This window comes from Psammomys obesus, unplaced genomic scaffold (genome assembly GCF_907164565.1).
Source record: "Psammomys obesus unplaced genomic scaffold, mPsaObe1.curated_primary_1811, whole genome shotgun sequence".
In the NCBI taxonomy this organism is placed as follows: domain Eukaryota; kingdom Metazoa; phylum Chordata; class Mammalia; order Rodentia; family Muridae; genus Psammomys; species Psammomys obesus.
Genome location: NW_026591918.1, coordinates 9,179,749 through 9,199,253, shown reverse-complemented (window position 1 = coordinate 9,199,253; position 19,505 = coordinate 9,179,749). Strand labels below are relative to the sequence as shown.

The following is a 19,505-nucleotide window of genomic DNA, read 5'->3' as shown; positions in this document are numbered from 1 at the left end:
GTGCATGTTCCTAATACCTGCCCTTCGTGACTCCACTCTGCAAATCAGCCACTCTTCAGAGCAGAAGATCTACTCAAATACTCATCCCTTCTCTCCCTTTCCCCACTCCGTCCCTCCCCCACCCCAGCACGTGTGTCTGGATGTGGTGGTGTGCGTGTATTCACGTATGTGGGTGCCTGTGTGCACAGTGAGCACATGGCCAGACGTCTTCCTCGACAGCGCTTCACTTTTTAATTCTCTGAGCCAGGCCCTCTTCCTATACTCAGAGCCCAGAGGGATCTCACCTCTGCCGCCCCACCTCTGCGTTTATGTGGGTGCCTGGAGTCTGGACTCCCATCCTTCTGCTTGCACAGCAAGCGCTTTACCCACGGAGCCATCTTTCTCGTCCATCTCACTTGGTTCATAGGCTCAGATCTACTGTCAGCTTCTTCCTCGAGAAAGATAGGGTACAGATGAGCAGATATCTGAACAATCAGTAAAATACACAACAACTAATTTGGAAACTGTCATATATAAAGAGTTCTGCTGAAATTCTGCTTGTGCGAGAGTCGACACAAAAGACTTCAGAATTTCCTTAGAGACAAGAGAAAGGACGCTGAGAACAGAACCTGCTGGCCACGCAGATGAACATACAGCAAGTAGGGAAGTAGCTTGGCAGGAATCTTTCTAAAGATCCTTTTAAAGATCTGCTTCAACATCTGTCTACAGTTTCCCTGTGAATGTCATTTGTAACTGTAGGATTATCCTTATATTAAATACTTTAACGTTTTTATTTCCATTCCAGTAGAATTCTGACATTTTCATTTCCAAGGTATTATTTTTGTCTTGAATGTTTGTCTATCACTGTTTGTGGTTGACTCACAGTGGCTGGCTGCTTCCCACCTTCTATGATAACCTGTGTCTAGGCCAAGTGGGGAGGGCCTGTTAGTCAGCAGGTCTCACTAACTCATTTTTAGCTCATTTTGACTAAACCAAACACAAACCTATTTACCACTGTTGTATAGTTCTTCCAGATTTTAAAGCAATTACAGTGAGGATATAGTGTAATACAAATTATTATTATTATTTTATTTTTGAGACAGGGTTTCTCTGTGTAGCCTTGGCTGTCCTGGAGCTCACTTTGTAGACCAGGCTGTCCTCAAGCTCAGAGCCTCTGCCTCCCAATTGCTGGGATAAAAGGTGCATGCCACAAATGCCTGGCAGTGCAATTGTTTCTCCTGACTGCTGTCTTTTTTTTTTTTTCTTCTTCTTCTTCTTCTTCTAGGATTTTCACTGGCTCACCCGTTCTAACATGTGAATAAATTAGTTAATAGTTTTGAGGAATTTTCTCTTTCCTGCAAGGTAGAACTTATTTTCCATAGCAAAATTACCACAATGCTAAAATTGTATTTAAAAATAAAATTTAAATTATGTAGTAAAGAATTTGATTAAAAAACAGACATTATTTGTTATGATTTTGGATTTTTTTTTTTAAATTTACATTGGTGTTCTGCCTGCTTGTACATGTGTGTGAGGGTGTTAGATCCCCTAGAACTAGACAGTTGTGAGCTGCCATGTGGGTACTGGGAATTGAACCCAGGTCCTCTGGAAGAGCATCCGGTGCTCTTAACTGCTGAGCCATCTCTCCAGCCCCATGATTTTGGATCTTAAATTGTCCCAAAGTCTTTACATGTTAAAGGCTTGATCACTGTCTCATTGGCACTGTTGGATGGTGGAAAGAGGTCACAGAGAATTAGGACCTTTGGTGCAGCCACTCCTCAACCCCTGCCTCCCAGGTCTCATGAGGTGGGCAAGTCCTTTCATGACTCCCTGGCATGATAGACTCCAGGCCCAAACACAAAAGGACGAAGGACCGTGGACTGAAACCTTCACGTGAGCAGGGCTGGAGAGACGATTCCGCGGGTGAGAGCACAGACTACTCCTTCAGCAGATGTGAGTCCAGTTCTCAGCCACACTGGGTAGCTCACAACCACAACCGCCTGTGATTGCAACTCCAGGGACTCCAGGGGGATTTGATGCCTTCTGCTTCCGTGGGCACTCACATGCATAGCCCCCCACACATGTACACATGCATACACACATAATTTAAAGTAAAATAAAGCTTGAAAGTCATGAACCAAAATCAGTATTTCTTTCTTTCAGATTGATTTCCTCAGGAATTTTGTCGAGGAATAGAGATTGACTCACAGTATTCTTCCACATAATAGCATTGTAGTGTCTAACTGCCAAGTTACATGTCAGTTTCCTTGTATGTAAATCATTTCCCATGTGAAAAGCTTTATCTTTTAAAAACACCTTCTGGAGAAAGACGTGAAAGGTGCAAAAGTGGCGTAACAGAGAGAGATGTCGGAGCTGTGGGCTCAGTCTGTTTCGGATTTGTCTTTGGCGGTTCTAGTCTCTATCGTAGTGGAACTTGTCCTGTAGCTGGTGAGCTGAGAGCTTTTCCTGGACAGGACTGACTGAGCCAGAGAAGTCACACCACCTCCCAGCTAGCCACTGGAGATTAGCTGCCGCGTGAGTCTATACACGCGGGTATCTGTGCCGTCTAGTCATGTGCTGTTTAAGGACGTTTTGGTCATTGGCAGACCACGTAATGATAGTGGGACCTCAAGATTGTAAGGAAGTGAAAAAATTTCTTTCACCAGCCTGGCTTACACTGAGAGTTCAGAGTGAGCCTGGGCTGCATAGTGGAGTGACTGTCTCAGAAAAGAGCCAGGCTGCAGATGTGGCTCAAGGAGACTGCTTGCCTGACACACCAAGCCCTGGGCCTACTATCCTCAGCACTACCAATAAATATCCTCAGCACTACCAATAAATAAATAAATAGTTAAAGGGCAGAAAGAAATCAGGCAAGTGGTTCACAGCATGAGAACACTTGCCTTACAAACGTAAGCAGAATCTGACTTCTCGAACCTACATATATGTAGAAGGAGAGAAACGACTGTGTAAAGTTGTTCTCTGACCACTACACATGGCTGTAGCACACACACACACTCACATACATGCACTGTATCCACTCACATAGAAAATAATGTTTTTTTTTTTTGTTGTTGTTTTTTGTTTTTTTTTAAAGAAGTAATTGTGCCCAATAAGGCAATGTAACCAAACTGGTGCTTCTACAGATATGGCGTGGGGGAGGGGGTACACAAACAATATAGCCTGGGATTTCAAGATTTTAACCTGTGCTTCACGGTTTTAATGCAACTGTGTGATGGAAGTATGTTTATATCATTTTTGTCCCTTAGAAAATATTAAAAGTCAGCCAGGCAGTGGTGGCACCCACACAACTCTAATTCCAGCACTCTGGACACAGAGACAGGCAGATCTCTGAATTTGAGGCCTGCCTCATCTACAGAGCAAATTGAAGGACAGCAAGAGCTACACAGAGAAACCCCGTCTCGAAAAATCAATCAATAAACACACAGCAACGACAACAAAAATGTGAAAAGTTTTTGTGTTTGCTGGGAATTGAATCTAGAACTTTGTACCTGCTAAACAAACAGTTTACCACTGAGCTATCTCCCCAGCTAAAAGTAAGCACTTAAAAAAAATCAGAACTGTATTTTAAAATGTTAGAAATCAGGGGTGGAGAGACGGCTCAGTGTTTGCTGCTCTTGCAGAGGTCCTAGGTCCAGTTCCCAGCACCCATGTGGAGGCTCACAAGTGTCTACAACTCCAGCTCCAAGGGGCCCAGCGCCCTCTTCTGGCCTCCCAGGAACCAGGAATGCACATTGTACACATAGATAAATGCAGGTACTCACATCAGATATTTTTAAAAATGAATAAATAGAACTAAAATATTAGAAACGGACATATCTGTTATTTTAGTTTTTTATGAATCGCAGCACAAGAGTATATTAAAATTCAGCTTCTATACATTGCACTAGATTTGTCTGTAATGGCTAAGTTGGAGCACAAGAGCCCACCTTGGAGTAGGGAATCTCTAGCTTTCGATGGGAACCAGGAGATATTTGTAGTGGGCATTTGACTAGCTTCTGACAGGCCCCCAACCCAACTGGTTTTGTACTTTTGAGTGTAGTGTAGAGAGCTTGGGCTGCATGGGAGGAAACAGACAGGGGTGCGTCTGGCCTGGGTGGCCACCAAACCTCATTAATCTCCTCTGCCCATGGGTGCCTGCCCGACAGCCAAACGTAACACAAAGCTTGACACAAGACGACGTGGAGGCCTTAATATTCTTAAGTTGAACTGTATAAATCCAGCTAGACACAGTTAGGGTAAATGTCCCCTTTTCTAACCCTGTTATCTCAAGTAAAGGGAAAAAAAATTTTTTTTTGGCTGATTAATGGTCTGGCCAGCAGAGGTCAGTCCAGATGTATAAAAACCAGATTAGTCCAAGATCACTTTAACTGATCATCCACAACTAGCTTATTTTGTAAAACGGCCTTGCAGTTAGCCCTACCACAGGGGTTACTTCCTAGAAGGATAAAATATTGAGTTGTGTGCACCTGTAATCCCAGGACTCAGGACGATGGGACATGAGAATCAAGTTTGAGGTTGGCCCAAGCTAAACAGTGAGACTCTTTGTCTCAAGAACAAACTCCTTTAATATCAATCTGTTGATACTCAAAATCATAAATCATGCTGGGCATGATAGCACACCTCTTTAATCCCAGCACTCAGAGAAGCAAAGGCAGGCAGATCTCTCTGAGTTTGAGGCAAGCCTGGTCTATACAGTAAGTTCCAGGTCAGCCAGAGCTACATAGAACAAAGTCTTAAATATTTTCATCCTGTAGTTGAATAACATCCATGCTTACAGCACCCCTGTAATAACTCAGTGGCTTTTCTCAGTTTAGAAAAACTCAGAGAGCAATGGGAAGTGATTTCTCAGGTTAGTTCCTCTACTGATGTGTTCTGTCCTATTTTATGGGGTTATTTGGGAAGTTCAAAAGCTAACCTTAGCTGGACATACTGTCCCTGGGGAAGGTGAGCTCTTATCAGGGAACACTAGGTGGAACACTAGTGATTGATTCAGAGGGAGCCACAGTGCTTTTCTTTTGAGGTAGGTGGTTCTCCCTCCCAGATACAGTGGGTACTTACAGGAAAATGGGCCACCATGTCTTCAGGGGGTCGCTAAATAAGAGCTGTTCGAAAACTCATAGTAAAAACAGTTCCCCCCAACACACCCCTTTTAGGGAAGAGTCCATTACAAGGAAAGCACTTGGAACACCAAAGGAAAAAGAAATCAGACGTGAAAATGATAACCTCCCCTGCTACCCCCGTTCACCCCTCCTTTGGCAAGACCTTGCCATTTGCCAAGCTGGCCTGGAACTCAGCCCTGGCCGGCTTCAAACTCAGAATCCCTTTGCCTCCACCTCCTGGGAGGTGATTTTGCTGGGTGATTTTAAAGAGGGACAGTGGGGAAATACTGCACTGCCATGAAGGCCTGAGATAAATGCAGACTTAGACCAAAGAGAGTATTGTTGTAGGAAGCGATGTATTAAGAAGTCTAGAAACTAGTTAAATTCCAGCGGAGGGATTGGCAGAAAGCCTGAGAAACCTGTCCTGACGGTTGTGGCGAGCTGAGTGCAAGCCAGTGAAGGCTGAGCCGCCTCGTTGTTGCTTGTGCTGTTTGCTGCTGCTAAGCTAAAATGAGTGATGTGGAAGAGAGCAACTGCTGGCCTCCAGGCTCCACCTGGAGGAGGAGCAGCAAGAGACCACCGTGGATTCAGAGGACTCCACAGAACAATCTTCCATCTTCCCTGCCCCTCAAGGCCTTTCTGTCCAGGAAGGGGGAAAGGGTCGACGAATGCACCGCAAATTCAGATGGTGCACTGACCCTCCAGTTAGGGGGCAAAGAAGGGAGCACGTAGAAATGCCAGCTCCCCAGCGCAAAAGGACTGCGCACGAGTTTGACCCTTAGCATAGAGACAGCTATGCTGCGGAGGTGGCAAGAGCCATCATTTCTTCCCTATGGTCACTGGAGCGAGCTCTGTGGTGTGGTTAAGCTCCGGTCATGTGTTTTTTTCTCCTGAGGCTTGTTCTCTTGATCCCCGAATGTTCCTGATGACAGCCTCCCACTCCCGGTCAAGGGCGAGCCAGGAAGCCAGGTGTGGTCTCACCCCAGCTCAGCTTTGCCCCTGCTCTTCTTGCTGCAGCGTGTTGTACGCCACCGCTTGTTTTTACCCCACAGTTCTGAAGCCTCCTCCCCCAGTGCCCCTGCTGCGCTCTGTGCATCTGAAACCTACAATACTCCTGGAAGGTTAACTCCCCCGCCCCTGTGTGTGGTGCCTGTGACCCAGGACACCTCCCTTATCGTCTAGACCTGCACCCTCTCGCTCCTGTTTGGTCAGCTCCGTGGTGACTCCTCCAGCTTACACCTGGCAAACAGCAGTAGAGTATGGCTGTCCTGGGAAGGAAGAGACTCTGGAGGACTTACAGCACCCACCAAAGGACCAGAAGCCCACCCTCATGCCTGGGTATTAAGTAACCCAACAGTGCTAGGGCCAGAGGCTGGGGCAGGTGAGGCCCCAAATCAATTGAAGTTTACATTTCTATCTTGGCAAAAGAGAGTTGAAGTTTTATGTCCAGGTGCTGACAATAATATTTCTTTCACACTTGAGGGCTGTAGCCTAGATTTTATACCTGTGACATTTATAAAAAAAAAAAAAAAATAGCCCATCACAACATACCTGCCTCCACGCTCCAAATCCTCTCCTCCACCTGCCTTACCCTGCCACCCCGTGTTCCTCTCTCACGGTCTTCTGTGATTATTTGTACTCAGTTGTTTTTACATGTTAACTGTGATGATCAACTTTGTCAACCTCATTGGAGTGAAGGATGACTAAGACATGTTTAGCAAAAAATGAGTAAATGTTTAGTACAAACAAACAAACAAACATTTTTGTTATGTGTGTGAGTGATAATTTTCAGAGAATTAAAGAAGGGGAGAAAAGCCGGTAATCCCAGCACTCAGAGAGGCAGAAGCAGGTGGATCTCTGTGAGTTTGAGGCCAGCCTGGGCTACAAAGCAAGTCCAGGACAGCCAAGGCTACACGGAGAAACCGTGTCTCTGACAGGCTGGGATGAATAAAGAGCAATGGCTCAGCGTGTAGAGGCACTTCTACCACACGGATGACTTCCGTCTGATCCCTCAGACCCAGGCTGGAGGAGACAACTAACTCCTTCAGGTTGCCCTCTGACCACACACACACTGTAGCATGCACGCTGTGTGTGCACACACAAATAAACGCAATTTTGAAATCCCTTAGGAGTTTAAGTGAAAGAGGAGAGTCTGTTGGCATGGGTGGGTATCTTCTCTGTTCTGTTCCCTGATGCCATGAGGTGAGCTGCTTTCCCTGACCACATCCTTCCTCCATGATGTTTCTGTCCTACAGTGGGCCTGAAAGCAGTGGCGACAACCAGCCATGGACTGAAACCATGAACCAAAAACTTTCCTCCTCTAAGTTGTTGGTCACAGTGACAAAAGACTAACTCAGAAAATTGATTGTGAGAAATGAGTCCATTGCTGTAACCTCCTGACCATGTGGTTTCTATGTTTTGTTTTTTTAACTGGTTTGAATAATAAATGTGGAGAAGCATCCAGAAGAGGTTTAAAAGGCTACAACGGGGCCCTGGTCGGAGATCAGGTGTGGGCTTAGATTTTTCACCAAACCTACTTTACTTACGGTTCTTAAACACCTTTACCTCCCTTCCAACCCATCCCATCCCTACCCGCTACCCTCCCAATGTTAGAGAGGAGATTAGTAGAGAAAAGGGCTGTAGACCTCTTTTATCTACTTCCTGCTAATAAGAGTTGATGGGGATTACCAAACTCAGTGGTCAGGATACCAGCAGTCCAGTCCAAAGGCCAATACCAAGAAGCAACATGAATCGGCAGAAGTCATCCAAAGCCTCAAGACTAAGGTGCATTGCCCCAAGAAGTTCTCTGGAACGTGTCTTTCTCTCTCTGCAAAGTCAAGGGTTGAAGCACGAAGATGAGCGCAGCAATGCTGATCCAAAAAGTGATGTCTCACTTCAGTCAGGAGACTAGAATGCTGATGAAAACATGAACAGGAGAGTGCTCATAAGGACCCTCTTGGGAATTCAAGTAGAGGCTTCTCATGTGAAATTCTAGTTAAGAAAAAAATGTCCATGCTCCAGATTTTGAGGCTGAATTATTTTTTAAAATAAACTAGTTAAACAGGAAATTCCCAGAATCGAGGCTGTTGCTTAATTATTGCTGGAGGCTTTTAGCCAAGTTTATAATAAGACAAGAGCAAAAGAGGTAGCTGAAAAGTTAGACAGTTTTCCCAGAAGAGAAGCCCATGTGATATTAGGGTCGAAAGCGTGGCCGTTGAAGAGATTGGGGCTGTTAAACTAAGGCAATGGTGCATCCGTAGGCAATAGGGAAGGCGTCTTTAGCTCTTCTTGGGAATGAGACTCTACCCATCCTCTTGAGAGGCCAGTGATAATGCAGAGGAACTTTTGAAAAGTCCTGAACCATAAGATGATGGTTTAGATTAGATCCCAGGGAAAAGGAAGAGAGGAGGCATCCATGCTTCAGCAAGCCAAGAAGATGGAACACAGCTTCTCCCAGAGAAGTCCACATGTGTCTCAGGAATGGGGCCACCTTACTGGACTCATTGGTGGGGAAATAATACAATCCCTGGAAGACCTCAGTAAAAACATTCATGGCCAATTTCTGAGTGGCAGTTGGGGCTCTTGCTTCAGTGGTGCCTCCATGGTTGGAAGGAGTCTCTTGGCTGCCCCCAGCATATTCGTGAGGTCTGCTTGCCACTGACTTTACACTGAGAGGAAAACCTGGGAGGCAGAGCTCATTTGGCAAGACAGATTCAAGGGTCAGACCCAAATCTGTCTGCCCCTGTCCATTTAAACCAGATGGTATCTCAGGGGGGGAAAGACTTTGCTATAATGAGCCTGTCCATCCTGGCTCTGCTTCAACCTCTCTGAACCTCAGCTTCCTCTTCTCTCTAGGGAAGGTAATAAGGAAACTGAATGTAGAGTTGTATGGTGTATATACCGCTCACAAAAATGCTTAGCAGCAAATGAAGCGTGCGCACACACACACATACACACCCTCCGACCTCTGTTCACATGCTGGACCCCAACCCACAGAGTAAAGGGTCAGGAGAAGTTCATCTTTGGCTCATTGTGGAACCTTTTGGTAAGCAAAGTCCCCACAACATATGGTGATTGTGTGTCTGACAGTCTGGGGAGGCCACATTTCATTTGGCAGGCTTCCTTCCACACCTCAGCATAAGGCTCAGCTGTATTGTTAGCTCAGTAAAGGCCCATTCATCTGAGCCAAACTGAATTAGCCAGGCCAGTCGGCAGCCAGGAAGTCACATGCTGCATTCCCAAACCAAGTAGAAATTAGTTTTAAATTATTTGTTGGTTGCTATTATCCATGCCACAGCTCCTTCCTATTAGGGCACATCAGAGAAAATTGGCTGCAGTCGATGAATGGATGTTTGGCAAGCCATTTGCTAGTGTGGGGCTGTGTCCTTTCATGTGTGAGGAGTGGAGTCTGCAGCCCACGTTAGCACTGAAACCAACCCGGGGGGGTTCAGATAATCTTGATCATATTGGAATCTGTCAGGTGGGACCCACATAGCCACACTGGTTAACCCCCACCCCCAAGTATCCAGTGTCCACCACAGTTTAAAAACAAGTGGAAGATAATAAATAATAAATAAAAACGAGGAAAAAAAACAAGCGGAAGGTAGTTTCAAAGCTTCCGCTTCTAATCACGGGACACAATGACCTTGAAGAAAGCATGGCTCACTTCCATCTTGCTTTATGTATATGGGAGTTTTGCCTTTATGCATATGTGTGGCTGATTCTCGGGGAGGCCCTCATTGGCCCATATATTTGAATGCTTGGTTCCAGTTGGTAGAACTACTGGGGAAGGATTAGGAGGTGTGGCCTTGTTGGAGGAGGTGTGTTACTGGGGGTGGGCTTTTAAGGTTTCAAAAGACTCATGTGATTCCCAATGTTCTCTCTCTCTCTGCCTTCCAGTTGTGGATTAAGACGTGAACTCTCAACTGTTCCTTCTCTACACCATCAAGGACTCCAGCCCTCTGAAACATGAGCCAAATTAAAAGCTTTCTTTCATATGTTGCTCAGTCATGGTGTTTTATCACAGCAACAGAAAACTAAGACAGAAGCCATTTTGCCTGCTTGCCCTCACTCTTCCTGGAAAGTGCATCTACCCTGTCACTGAGACATTCCTATTCTGGGTTAGGACCCACTTCCTTGGGATTCCAACAAGCTGAAGACCAGCAGCAGTTCTCTAAGACTTCCCTGGGACTCCAGCACTAGACTGGAACCGCAGAGGCATCCAGTCCTGTGGACTGAACAACCAACATGTTCTTGGCCTTTCTGTCGGGAGATGTCCATTGTCTGACTGATTGGACCACAGATTGTAAGTCACTCTAATAAATCCCACATATATATATATATGTGATTATATATATATGATTTATATATTAAATATATTAAGTATATAATATATTTCAATATTTAACTATATATATATATATATTTTTTTTTTGTGTGTGTGTATGTTCATTCTATCAGTTCGTATCCTTTAGAGAACCCTGACTAATACAAGGGCATTGGATCCCTTGGAACTGGAATAACGGATGGTTGTGAGCCAACATGTGTGTACTGGGAACATAGATTCTCTGGAAGAGCAGCCAGTACTCTACACCTAAGCCAAAACTCAAGTCACTTTTAAATGCTTAGACTATCTTAGTGTTATGACTGACAATGAAGTGCCCTCCAAAAAGGCCCATATGTCCAAGGCTTGGTTTCCAATGCAGTGCTCAGGGGTGAGCCTTTAGGGAAGTGATCAGATCAGATGGCTCTGGTTTTGTGGGTTAAGGCATTGGTGGATTCATAATTTGATAGTTTTATTGGAAGGTGGTAGAACCTAGGAGATGGGACCTAGCTGAAAAAAAAATGAATATGGACTTGAAAGATCTCTCTTTTTCTCTCTCCCTCCTCTTCCTCTCTCTGTCCTTCCCTTTCCTTTTTCCTTTGCCATCATCAGGTAAACAGGGTACCACAGCGCCTGCTGCCTTCACATTCTGCTTCACATCCCATCCAACTAAGGGTTGAAACTTGAAATCATGAACCAAATAAATTCTTCTTTCCTAAATTGTTTTTCTCCAGTATTTTTGTCCCAGCAATTTATGAAACTTAGCTCCTTTCCTCTCCCTATTTCTTCCCTCCGTGAGGATGATCTCAGAGAAGATAAGGCAGTATACATACCATCCTGCCCTTGGGGGATACATTTGCTGCACTGTTTTCTATCATAGTGTGAATGTGACATCAATATTCTCCATTTTGTCCGGCCCCATGGTGATACCAGAATGCTCCACTGTGTCCCACTGTGACATTAAAATATGCAATTATGACATCACACTATCCATTGTGATCTGACAAGTGTAAATTGCAATGATTCAGTGTTCCATTGTTCCATCACTATATTGAATTGTGATGTCAGAATTCACCATTGTGTCATCAGAATGTGAATTGTGGTATCACATCACTATCCTCTCTTCTCTGCCATCAGAATGTTCCATTGTTTCATCCCAGTGCTGAATTATGTCTTTACAATGTACCATTGGCCAGGTTGCACCTTTGTGATGTTCCATTATGACTACCAAATGCCTTATTGTGACATTAATATAATCCTCTATTGTGTAGTGGAAGGGATATTAGACTCTAGAGGGCTTCTCTACCCCAGCTAGTTTCCAAATAATCAAGACAGAGACCTTTTAGATTAACAAAAGCATCAAGGCACCATAACTGGGCAGATATCAACCCTCTAAGCTATTTTGCTACTTCCCAGCTACCCACTCTAAGTTACTTGCCATAGCTGTTCCTGCCTGGGCTGCTTCTGTTCCATCAGCCCAGCCCCCATGGCCATGTGCTCATGGTCCATACTGCCCCATGGCGACTTCCTTCTCTCCAGCTTCCTCATCTACCTCTGTCTCCCTTCTTGTCTTGTGGTCCTCATCTGCCCCCCAGCCCCACGCCAAGTCTGAGAACCTAAGCTCCTCCTACTTCTCTTCTGCCCAGTTATAGGCTTCAGCATCTTTATCAACCAATTAACTTTAAGTTAGGTAGAGCAAAGTGTACGCAACAAAGACTGGTTTATATAAGGATGTACTCTCAACTGCAACCAGGTCTTAGGGGCCAGTAATTTAGCAATTGAGTGTACAGCACCAGACCAAACCCAACACTACTGAGCCATGATAATGCTGTAGTGTTCAATCAGTGTTCTGTTGTGACACCACAGTACCCCATTTGGCCATGAATATCAGAATGTTCCTTTGTAATGTTACAATGCACCATTTGGCCATCACAATGTATAGGGTGTCACAATTGAGGCATCATGGTACTCATTGTGCCGACACAGTGGGACAGTGATGGCAAAGGGAGCATTATGACATCACAATGCTACCTGTCATGGCAAAGTGGAGCCCTTTGATAACACAGTGCAACACTGTGACAGCAGAAAGGTGAATTGTGGTGTCATAATTTAATGCAGTGATGGTACAGTGGAGCATCTGCCCATCACAATTCACATTTGTGATGCCATGATAGAGAATTTCAATGGCATAATTGAGCATTGTGGTGTTATAATAGGGTATCGTTCTTTTTTATAGCATTCAAATACGTCCTGTGCATACACATGTACACACAAACACACACACACACATATGAATTATTCATGTAAGTTATAGAAGGTTATACTTTTTTTTGGATTTTTTTGAGACAGGGTTTTTCTGCATAGCCCTGGCTGTCCTGAAAGTTTCCTTGTAGACCAGGCTGGCCTCCAACTCATAGAGATCCATCTGCCTCTGCTGGGATTTAAGGCACGTGCACCAGCCTTGGCTAGAAGGCTATAATTTTATCTCCCAAGTCTCGCTATTACTAGTATTCTGTCTTTTTTTTTTATGCTAGCAGCCTGTGTGTATGTGGTACACATATGTGTGTGCACTCATACACACAAGTGTACACAGGGGCCAGAGAACAACTTTGGGTGTTTTCCCCTATGGAAGTCCACCATGGTTTTTGAGACGGTCTCTTCACTGAACTCGGAGTTTGTCATTTGGCTAGACCGGCTAGTAAGCAAACTCCCAGAGATCTTCCATTCTCCATCCCCAGGAGCGGAGGGGAGCGGTGCTGTTAGGGCTGCACTGCCCATCTTTATGTGGGCTTGGGGGATCTCACTCATGTCTCCATGACTGCAGAGTGAGAACTTCCCTCGCTGAGTCCACCCAGCTCTACATGTTGGTTCCTGAGGTAAGTCTCCCACTGGGACCTGCGGCCAGCTGATTAGGCTGTTCTGCCTGGGGAGCCAGTGACCCCTCCTGACCAGTGCTGTGATCACACACACGTGCCACTGTGCCTGGCTTCTTATGCAAGTGTTGGAAATCAAACTTGGATCCTGCTTGTGCTACAAGCACTTTCCCAACTAAGCTCTCTCCCCAGGCCCCGGCAATGGCCCTTCAGTATGGGAGAGAGAATATCTGTGGCTACACTTCCTTCCCTAGTGATGAGCAATGCTTGCCCCTCCCCACAAGGTCCTAAAGAAAAGTGAAATAAGATCCTAACACCATTTTTTGGACTTCCTTACAGAGCATGGATGAGGAGCACAGTAACCCCAAAACAGCTGCAGCATGAGGTCTTCACCCAGCGTCGCCTTGTCCTCCCAAAGCCCCCTAATCCTCCCCAACGTGCAAGTCCTGGGACCCTGTGTAAACCTGCACCCCAATGGCTGGGAGGAGAGCCCCCAGACCCATTGTGATGGGCCACAGAAGGTAGATGTAGCTTATCTCATGAAGATGGAGGCAGCTGAGGGGACAGCATATCTCACTGTGGTTCTGAATCGCATTCCTCTGATGATTACAAAACTGGGCGTTTCCTTCATGTACTTGCTAGACCTTTTCATATGCCTTCTTTTGAGATGTACCTAGTTTTTAGCCTAATTTTGATTTTTTTTTTGGCATCCATCTTTTGAGTTCTTCATGAATTCTGGCCATCATCTCTTATAAGATGAATAATTTTCAAATATACTCTCCAATTTTGTAGGTCGTCTCTTGGCTCAGCTGACGATTTCCTTTGCTGTGCAGGAGCTTCTTGTATATGACATAGTCTGACATAATCCCATTAACTGTACCTCTGGTCCTACCTAAATTATCATTGCCTACAGCTGGCCTCATGCAGCCTTTTGACATTGCAACATGACATTGTCATCTAGCAAGTTCATATTCAAGACCTGCCCAATCGATTTACAAAAACAAAACACACAAACGTCTCATAACGTTGTAAGCAAGTTTGATTTGGTGGTGGTCGCCATTTATCTAGGGGTGCATGCAGACTGCGGGTCTCAGGGTGGGCTCACCCATGTGTGTTCCCCTTATGTTTCCTTACAGTAAGTTTGGTTTCAGGTTTAAGATTAGGCCTGTGAGCCATTTGTGGCTGATCCCTGTGTCCTATCACTAGAGGACAAAATCTAGTTTCAACTTCCGAAGGTGCAGTTTTGCCAGCACCATTCCACGACGTGACTGTCTTTTCTTAGATGTTCTTGGTGCCTTTGGGAAAGATAAGCCATCTGTGTGGATGAGGATTATTCTCTGGTCCTCTATTCTGTTTCATTGTCCTGTGTGTGTGTGTTTATACTATTATCATGCTGGCTTGGTTATTATAGCTTTGCATTATATTTTGAAATTAGATATTGTGACACATCCAAGTTCTCAAGACAGTGGTTTCTTTTTTCCTTTTTTCTTTCCTTTCTTTTCTTTTCTTTTTTTGAGACAGGGTTTCTCTGCGTAGCCCTGGCTGTCCTAGAACTCCCTCTGTAGACCAGGCTGGCCTCAAACTGAGAGATCTGCCTGCCTCTCCCTCCCAAACACTGGGATTAAAGGTGTGTGCCACCAAGGCCCAGCAAGACAGTGGTTTCTTGTTTGTTTGCTTTTCTGACAGTGCTAGGGACTAAGCCTAGGACCTCAGGCATGCTGAGCAGTGCCCTGCCACTGAGCTATCACCGTAGCCCTTTGTCTCTAGTTTTTTTTTTTTCCTCCCTTCCTCCTTTATTTTTGGCTCTGCTTAAAATTATGTTGGCTATTCATTTTTTTTAATGGTTCCAAATTAACCAGGAATTGTTTTGCATTTCTGTGAAGAAAGTTGTTGGTATGTTGATGAGAATTGCATTGTAACTATAGATTATACCTATAGTATGGTGATTTTCATAGTACTGATTTTTCCTATTTGCAAACTAGAGCATATTGTTCCATTTCTTCTGGGCATGCTCGCTATACTTTTTTCCATCAGTGTTTTGTAATTTTCATTGTAGAATTTTTAAATTTCCTTGGTAAGTTTATTCATAAACTTTTACATGGATATTGCAAATGAGAATTATTGAATTTCTCTGTATAGGGTTCATTATTTGTACATAAACTATTACTGTTTTTATATGTTGCCATTATAACCTCTGGTGTTGCTAAATATCTAAAAATGCTTTTAAGACCACTGTTTGTTTTTTTTAATTGTGTACTTGGTTCTTTCTATGGATAGAATCATGTCATCTGCAAACATGGATAATTAAACTTCTTCCTTTCCAATTTGGATGCCATGTGTTTCTCTTGATTAATTGCTCTTGTTAAAATTTCCAATACTTTATTAAATAAGAGCAGTGAGAGTGGCTATCCTTGCCATATTCTAGATCTTAGAAGAAATGCTTTCAGCTTTCTGATATTGGCTGTGTGTGTGCGTGCGTGCGTGTGTGTGTGTGTGTGTGTGTGTGTGTGTGTGTGTTATTTTCCTTCTAATCGGACTTGGAGTATGATCTTTTTGATGTGCTATTATTGCATTCAGCTTGCTACCGTTTTATTAAGAAGTTTTGTGTCTGTGTTCATAAAAAATATTGATCTATAGTTTGTGTGTGTTTTAGTGTGAGTACTGCCAAAGTAGTGCATAAAGGAAGTTTGGCAGAGTTCTTTCCATTTCAATGTTTTTGGTACTTTTAGTTCTAATTTTTTAAAATTAATTTTTAGATAGGGTCTCAGTACGTAGCCCTAGCTGGCCTGGAACTCAGAGATCCACTTGCCTCTGCCTCCCAAGTGCTGGTACTAAAGGTATGTGCTGCTATGCCCAGCCTTGTATTTTTATTGTTGTTTTTTTTTTTCTCTTATTTTCTTATTACATATTTTCTCTTCACTTTATATTTTGTGTGTTAGTTCATCTAGTAAAGTATATGTGTGTGTGCTTGTGCACTGTTCATTATGGTAGTTATTGTTAGCATATAGGCAGCCAGCTTCTGGGTTGCCTAGTAACCTATGATGTCATCATGTGTCATCCACCAGGTGTGTGTGGCAGGTGTGGTTCAGCTGTGCATGCACAAGCTATAAAAGGACCAACCCTCCACTTTGTCCCTCTCTCATCTTCCTCTCTCCCTCTCCTCTCTTGCTCTCTCTGCCTCCCTTTCTTTCCTGGGGCCCCCACCATGCCTCTTTTTTTCCTTTTCTTCTCTATCTCTCCACCTCTGTCCAATCAATCTCTTTCATATAATATCTGTTGTGTTTGTGTCATCATTTTAAAATAAATACTGTTATTATACTTTTATTTTTCTTTCCTTTTTTGTTTTGTTTTTTTGAGACAGGGTCGCTCTGTGTAGCCCTGGCTGTCCTGGAACTCCCTCTGTAGACCAGGCTTGCCTCAAACTTGGAGCTCTGCCTGCCTCTGCCTCCAGAATGCTGGGATAAAAGGTGTGCACCACCATGCCTGGCTTATACTTTTGTCTCTAATGATTAACTTTATAAGAAGAATTTGGTGCTGTGGAGAAGGAGCATGTGGAGGGCAGGGGCAGCATTTGGGAGTCAGTGTTCTCCCTTCACCCTGTTCAGGCAGTGAAACCCTGGCTTCTGTGTGCAGGCTAGCTCTGCCCGCCCTCCCCACATCAGAGGACCTCCAGTCTGCTCCCATGCCTTGCCTTAGGAGAACCGGAACCACAAGACTGGAGCTCACACATACAAGAGCTTGACCTGAACCCACTGAGTGATTCTCAGGTCCTGAATTTCTGCTCTGCAGCAGGAGCCCTGTAAGCATTTCCCCTGAAGGCTATTCTGGTTGTGACAAAATGCCTCAATTTCTTCTCTGTTTATCTTCCAGATCTGGAGATAGTTTTACTGGGTGTGGTATTTCTAGTGGATTTGGTTTGGTTTGGTTCTAGTATCTAAATATGCCATTGTATTCTCTGTTCTGAAAAAATTCTTGTGAAATATTTGCTGAAAAGTCTAGTGGGACTCCCTCTCTACACAACTTAGTGCTCTACTCCTGCTGCTGGGACTTCTGCTCAAAGAGGTAGTTAAAACATATAGTTAACATGTAGTTAAAACATAGTTTAACAAATAGTTAAAACATATTTAACTACTGCTATAGACTGAAGATTTCTGTCCCCTTCAAATTCAGATATGGAAACTGACACCCAAGGTGACCATGTTCGGAGATGGGAACCTTGGGCTGATGATTAGCAGTAAGGATTGAGCCATCACAAACGGGACCAGCGTGATGACCAGTTTAAGATAGAGTCTTGGGGAGAGCCCCGACTCCTGCTCATTGGGAACACAGCAAGATGTTGCCAGTTTGAAAGTATGGTCTATTATAATGTTTATCATTAGCCCTATAATTACTAAGCGGTATTATCTAACCCGATATTATAATCAATAAAAGACACAGACACTGATAGATTTTAGAATAGTGTTCTCTTACCCAGGGCAAGGCATATGTTACCTCGTAAGCAATCTTTGCCTCCCAAGCCCCCATCCCAGGCCAATTGTTCTAATAATTTCTACCTGGACTACCTCCCACCCATAAAGGCTTGCTTCTTGTCTCATCTGGGTCGCTTCCTCCCTCCATGCCGATCCAGCCATGTGCTTCTCTCAACTCTAACCCACGGTGGCTCTGCCTCCTTCCTCTTCCGGTACCTGTCTCCTTCCCAAGAGCCTCCTCTCCTCAAAGCCGGAGAACTTTGGCCACACCTACCTACTCTGCCCTGCCCAGATTTGTAGGCATTTATTCGGTCAATCAGGAATAATTGGGGAACATTCCTTATCATCACCATTACATGGTTCAACATTATAATGATACCCATAGCAGGGTGGTAACCAGATCTTAAGGTGTTGAAATCAGCATTTGAAAACACGGTTGGACTTTCCTCCAACAGCAAGAAGACAAACATTCATGACCCAGGAAACCAGCTGTATCTGCCCTTGCCTGGGCCTTCAACATCCTACCTCCAGACCTCTAAGAGAGACCTGTTCCTGGAAAGCTGCCCTGTCTGTCTGTCATAGTCTGCCCCTTGCAGTCCAGACAGACTAATGGGAGTATATTACCAGATGGACCGGAGCTGCTCTATTCTCTCTCTCTCTCTCTCTCTCTCTCTCTCTCTCTCTCTCTCTCCTGCTGATGCACTGACAGAGGTGACTGGGACCTCTGAGGAATTGAACCACTATTAATTCTGGGCCAGAAAGACCAGCCTCAGAGCTATGTTTATTTGCCAGAACAATCAATAATGCTGTCTGTCCCTATGACATGTGGGCAAAGGATTTGGACTTGGAACATACAGGAGAAATGCCATTTATTTTTCTTCATTACTTCTAAGTTGTATAGAATTTAATCCTTGCATTGTTTAAAATGAAAGTTAAAATTTTGTGGTTACGAGCACTTGGTTTTCTTGCAAAGGACCTGGGTTTGATTCCCAGTGCCATCATAAAAGCTCTCTACTTCCTTTGGCACCAGGCATGTAAGTGGCACACAGACACACATTCAGGCAAAACACTCACCCTCACACAATAAAATAAATCTAAAAGAAAAAAAATGCCTGGTGATGTACACCTTTGAATCCCAGCACTTGAGAGGCAGAGGCAGGTTGATCTCTGTGAGTTCCAGGACAGCAAAGGCTACACAGAGAAACCCTGTGTCGAAAAACAGACAAAAAATTGTAAAAATTTACATGACATTTAAGAAGATTAAATAAGAAAGTCTCCAGCACGATCCAGACACTGTGGATTTTCTATTTGCATATATAAATACTGAGGTTTACCTGACTGCTCAGAAGTTGGCGGACGGATGAGAAGAACGTGCGGCAGGGAGAGGAGAGTAAGATGCCCCACTGCATTCCTGTGACAGTCCACAGCAGTCTGCTGTCAGCCTTTCACACCAGGACGCAGGGCTGAGCTGCCTTCGGAAAAATACTTACGCGTTTGTCTATTTATTTTGTATGCGTGTGTGTGTGTGTGTGTGTGTGTGTGTGTGTGTGTATGCATGTATGTGTGTACGCGTGTGAGTGTATGTGCATTTGAGTCTGTGTGCACGTGTGAGTATGTCCACGTGTGTGAGTGTATGTGCCCGCGTGAGTGTGGTAAGAGAACAACCTGTGGGTCCTGGGAGTCAGCCTCAGGTCGTCAGGCTGGCTGGCGAGAGACCTTACCCACTTAGCCATCTCATGGC

The 19,505-nt window shown here is 44.4% G+C and overlaps 1 protein-coding gene across 5 annotated transcripts in view; it reads left to right on the top strand.

The window, feature by feature from the left end:
* Hacl1 (2-hydroxyacyl-CoA lyase 1) overlaps positions 1-15,561 on the top strand; it is a 43,410-nt gene extending 27,849 nt beyond the window's left edge. Inside the window, exons 17-18 of one of the 5 annotated variants that reach the window (XR_008720714.1) lie at positions 9,999-10,404; positions 13,635-15,561. Coding sequence is in view for 3 of the 5 variants with exons in the window: in XM_055612217.1 (XP_055468192.1) it covers positions 1,265-1,297 (33 nt within the window). In the remaining 2 variants the exon portion in view is untranslated. Of the gene's footprint in view, positions 1-1,264; positions 2,123-9,998; positions 10,423-11,034; positions 11,141-13,634 lie in introns of those variants that run through there. The other 4 variants (XR_008720713.1, XM_055612218.1, XM_055612219.1 and 1 more) reach the window with 4 other exon arrangements.
* The last annotated feature ends 3,944 nt before the right edge of the window (positions 15,562-19,505 follow it).